Source organism: Suricata suricatta, chromosome 17, assembly GCF_006229205.1.
Source record: "Suricata suricatta isolate VVHF042 chromosome 17, meerkat_22Aug2017_6uvM2_HiC, whole genome shotgun sequence".
NCBI classification, from domain to species: domain Eukaryota; kingdom Metazoa; phylum Chordata; class Mammalia; order Carnivora; family Herpestidae; genus Suricata; species Suricata suricatta.
The window spans coordinates 41,267,726-41,269,316 of NC_043716.1; the positions used below are offsets into that span (position 1 = coordinate 41,267,726).

Sequence of the window (1,591 nt, forward strand, 5' to 3'; positions counted from 1 at the left end):
CTTTTGATTTGCTTTTCACCTCAGCTGGGGATTTTGGAGCGGTGGAGGCAGAAGGCCTACCCAACGAGTGTAGTTTCAGGATAGACTTGACCCCTGTCTTGTGTGCCTGTATGAACGAGGGCTCTGTATTGAAGGTGCTTCCCACTAACTTCCCAGGCCTCTGTGTCCCGGGAAGACGCTCCAGCTCCCTTGGGGATGGTCTCCCGAGCTGTCCTTCTTTGGCCTCGTTCTCCACAAACGCCTGGGCCTTCTCTTTCCTCTGGATGTTCTGACGTCCCACTGCTTTCAAGCGCCTTTTCCGCATGCCCTTTGGGCCCTTGATGACCCTGCTCACGCGCAGCATCTTTGTCCCTACGCTCTCACCCTTGCCTGGGCTCTTTTCCTGCGGTCGGGCAGTGTCCAATTTCTTTGGAAAGATTTGACGTTTCAACTTGGGACCTAAAACCCTGGAATGTAGAAGCATGGCAGTTTTTTCTTTGTCTTTAACTTCATCAATCTTTTCCTGAATTTCTGTATCTAAGAAATTTTCCAGAAAATTGAGTTTCCTTAGTTTATTCTTGAAGGTTGAATTGTTGGATCCAGGCTTTAGAGGAGGTGCTTGTGTGTCACTTGTCAAGTGACCCACGGGATTGTCTCCCTCTTGCACATTTGAAAACAGAAGTTTAATGAATGGTAATAAAGCTGATTCTATGTCTTCTAGATTTCCATCTGAGAAGTAAGGCAATATGTAATTCAGTGCAGTAATGACATCACTTTCATCAGTAAGGTCTAGTTGCTCATTCTTCAAGGCTAAGAAACCAACACCATTTTTTTCTGAGGACACCTTCTCTGCCTCAATAGTCAGCTCGGTGCTGGTGCTCTTCTTCCGAGCTGTCAATACCTTCATGAATGACCCTGCATTCCTTATAGATTCTCCCTCATCTGTCAAAAAAGAAGAAAAGAGCTTTGATAACGAAAGACCAACAGCACAGCTTCTTGTCAATGCACAAACATCCCTGTCAAATAAATTAAGAATCAGCAACTTCTTGAGAGCCATTTAGAGGGGAGACAAACTCAAACTTGAACATACGACTGGCAACAACAGAAGTAGAAAAGGATGCTTTGTGAGAAAGTGGCTATTTCCTCAGAACATTCCATAGTGTGAGTAACTATATTAGAATTATTCCATTGGTCCGACTGCCCAGGACTTAGGAAAAGCCAAGGCTGGAAGACACTCAGCTAAACTGTGTGCGGATCTACTGTGACCCTGGCATTCACATACCCCATCCTGTCCTGCTTCAGAGGCAGAAGGAGCGTGCGTCTCCCTCCTCTCCCTCTCCCGTGGGCGGTGTTCCTGCTCCCATCACATATGTACCTGACAACACCCGCCACCAGCTGGTCGTCACCTGGACCCGCCGTTCCACATGCCCACCAATTCCTTTGTCTGGTCCCTGCGCCCATATATCGCACCTCCCATAACGTAAGCTCTAGAGAGAAGCAAAGAAAAACAAAACCCACTGAGTCCAGCCTGGTTCTTCCCATAAATTTGGGCAGGGATCAGGGGGATAGGTGAAGAGATTTTCCAGGAACGAGAGATATGCCAATGTGGAAC

The 1,591-nt window shown here is 47.2% G+C and overlaps 1 protein-coding gene across 1 annotated transcript in view; it reads right to left on the bottom strand.

The window, feature by feature from the left end:
* The window catches only part of LOC115281641 (leucine-rich repeat-containing protein 37A3-like), a 14,876-nt gene that overhangs the window by 2,785 nt on the left and 10,500 nt on the right, over positions 1–1,591 (bottom strand). Inside the window, exon 5 of the mRNA XM_029927059.1 lies at positions 13–921. Within this exon, the coding sequence (XP_029782919.1) occupies positions 13–921 (909 nt within the window). The remainder of the gene's footprint in view (positions 1–12; positions 922–1,591) is intronic.